The following is a 2,414-nucleotide window of genomic DNA, read 5'->3' as shown; positions in this document are numbered from 1 at the left end:
TGCTGCTATGTTTGGGTGTGGGCAGGAAAACTAGGGAGCCAGTACAGAACCTGCTTGTGGCTAACTTTCTGATCTTAAATATGTTAAGTCTCTCACAAACTAAGATGGATGCAAACTGTTTTTTCATGCTAATTTTGCACAATCAGGCTCTGTTGAGAGTAACCTTTGGAACTGGAGTGCTCAGTGAATTGGCCAATGTGGCTTCTCAGAGACAAAAACCTTTACATCTCCAGATCATGTAAAGTTATAAATACCCTTTAAAAAAACTTCACTGATGCACAAGCAGCACAAAGCATTGGTCAGTAACTCTGCAAAAGGGCTGTCTGCTGCAAAAGGGGATGAAGCCAAAAGCCTTTAGGACTGGAAGATGGCACCGAAAGATGTCCTGCCACAATAGGGGATGTGGCACATACTGAGGCCTTTTTTCTTTTTCTCTTTTCTTTTTTTTTTTTGGGGGGGGGGGGGGGGGGGGTGTGCATGAAGATGACATTTTGAAGCCAGTTAAGGGCTGATTTTTCAGCAGTTTAACAGAGTTTGTTAAGCACAGGTGTTTCTGTAATTGTGATAAATGGGGGGTGGAAGCTTGGTTTGAGATTTATCAGAAAAGCCTTGAAGGGGACAGGATCCAATAGATGCAAATTGCATCTTGGCATAGGCTGAATGCTGTCTATCTATTTTCAGTCAAATCAAGTCATTACTGTTTTGCTCTTCCTTCTTAGTCCCCATGTAGCAAACAAAGCTCAGAGCTGTTGAAATACTTTTCTTTGAAACCAGGGCCTTTGAAAAAACTTGTTGCTAAACTCTCCAAACAGAGGAGATCACATATCTTTGACTTCGTGTGATACAGAGGGCAGGTATGTAGGGAGAAGCAGCATTTCTAGTATCCTGACTGATCTAGGTGGAAGGGGAGGAAAAGGCAATATTTTAGAAAGGTCCTTGTGGTCATTGCTAGAAGTACAGCAGTTGTATTTGCTTTTGTACAGGAAGAGTAATGAGGACTAAGGAAGCAAACCTGTAGTACATTTTCCTGTTCTCCCCATAAAGTCCCAGTGCCATTCTTGAATGTCTGGATGTAGTGAATGAACCCAGGGTGCTCTCTGGTCCACAAATCTCACCACAAACCTCAGAATCCAGGTGTCACCATGACAAAGTTGCTCATCTTCCAGGGAATGATTTGCTGATATGACCCCCAACTCCTTCCTCTGCTGTCTAATGAGTCTCCCTTTTAATTAAAGAGCCTTAGAGTTCTGGTTTGATCTTTGTATTTCCTGTAGATTTCCTGAACACCAGGATTTTAATGGTACGTGCTTTCTTGCTTAGAGTTCAAGCACCTGCTTTGGGTATCTTGAGAGATTAAAGAGAGAGAGGTTTCAGTGACTTGCTCTGTAGCAGGTTAGGGTTTCATTAGGGAAAGCAGAGGTCATCCATGTGGTCCTCCCTGGAGTCTGATTGTAATCTGAAATCCCTGCTGAGGTGTTCGCGATGGCAGGAGTTAGAAAAACCATCTTCCCAAAAGCCCAGTTGTGGACGAATGACTTCAGTTTGAAGTGTAGCATGAGCAGCTCAGGCTGGTGCTCGGGGAATGTGTACTGGATTCAGGTGTCTGTTCAGGTTTCCTAGTTTATTTCTTCAAATAGCCTCTAGCTTGTTCAGGAAAATGAGTCTCCATCAAAGCAATTTTTCCTTAGTCAAATTGCTTCTTGACCTTGTAGTGCTAGAGGAAGCTGCAGGAGTTTAAGAGTCCCATATTCTCCATAAGAGAAGCAGATCATATAGGAGTGGGAGTTATGGGAGGAAGGGCAGTGTTTGTTATGGTTGCGGGGGGGAGGCTTGCACAAGGGTCTTATAAACTGCAGACGTGGAGGCTCTGTACGGGGCTCTGTACACCCTCATTTTAGCCCTTTACCATTCTGAATTGCCACTAGGAAGTATTAAAACTATTAAAATATTTTACTCACTAGTTCACCTTTTTGCTGTGAGGGAAATGCTAAGTTTGCCTAGTGCTCTATAGGCATGGCATAAAACTGGTGAAGCCCTTTGCCTTGTGAATAACTGTATTTCGTACCCAGAGAGAGTACCTCCTGAGGATGAGAAGCGGCTTTTAACAGCCACAGTTCACTGCTAGCTCAGCTGACTTTGAAATGTTTAATCAGTAGGTAATAAGAGAACATGAAAGTTCATCCAAGAATTGCAAATTTTGGCTTATGTCATCATCTGTCATTTTTGCCTTAGCCTAAGATACACAAGAAGGCTGTGCTTGATGTGATGGTGTTTCTTTTTGCATCTGCAGATATCTAGGCAAAGAGGGCTGGGCCCCAGCTTCATATCTGAAGAAGGCTAAAGATGATCTTCCGTCTAGGAAAAAGAACTTAACTGGGCCAGTGGAAATCATAGGAAACATCATGGAGATCAGT

General features: G+C 43.0%; 1 protein-coding gene across 1 annotated transcript in view; it reads left to right on the top strand.

The window, feature by feature from the left end:
- SH3PXD2A (SH3 and PX domains 2A) overlaps positions 1 to 2,414 on the top strand; it is a 211,095-nt gene that overhangs the window by 202,715 nt on the left and 5,966 nt on the right. Inside the window, exon 12 of the mRNA XM_010141451.1 lies at positions 2,291 to 2,414. Within this exon, the coding sequence (XP_010139753.1) occupies positions 2,291 to 2,414 (124 nt within the window). The remainder of the gene's footprint in view (positions 1 to 2,290) is intronic.

The sequence above is a fragment of the Buceros rhinoceros genome, unplaced genomic scaffold (genome assembly GCF_000710305.1).
Source record: "Buceros rhinoceros silvestris isolate BGI_N320 unplaced genomic scaffold, ASM71030v1 scaffold4858, whole genome shotgun sequence".
In the NCBI taxonomy this organism is placed as follows: domain Eukaryota; kingdom Metazoa; phylum Chordata; class Aves; order Bucerotiformes; family Bucerotidae; genus Buceros; species Buceros rhinoceros.
This window is presented reverse-complemented; position numbering and strand designations above follow the sequence as displayed.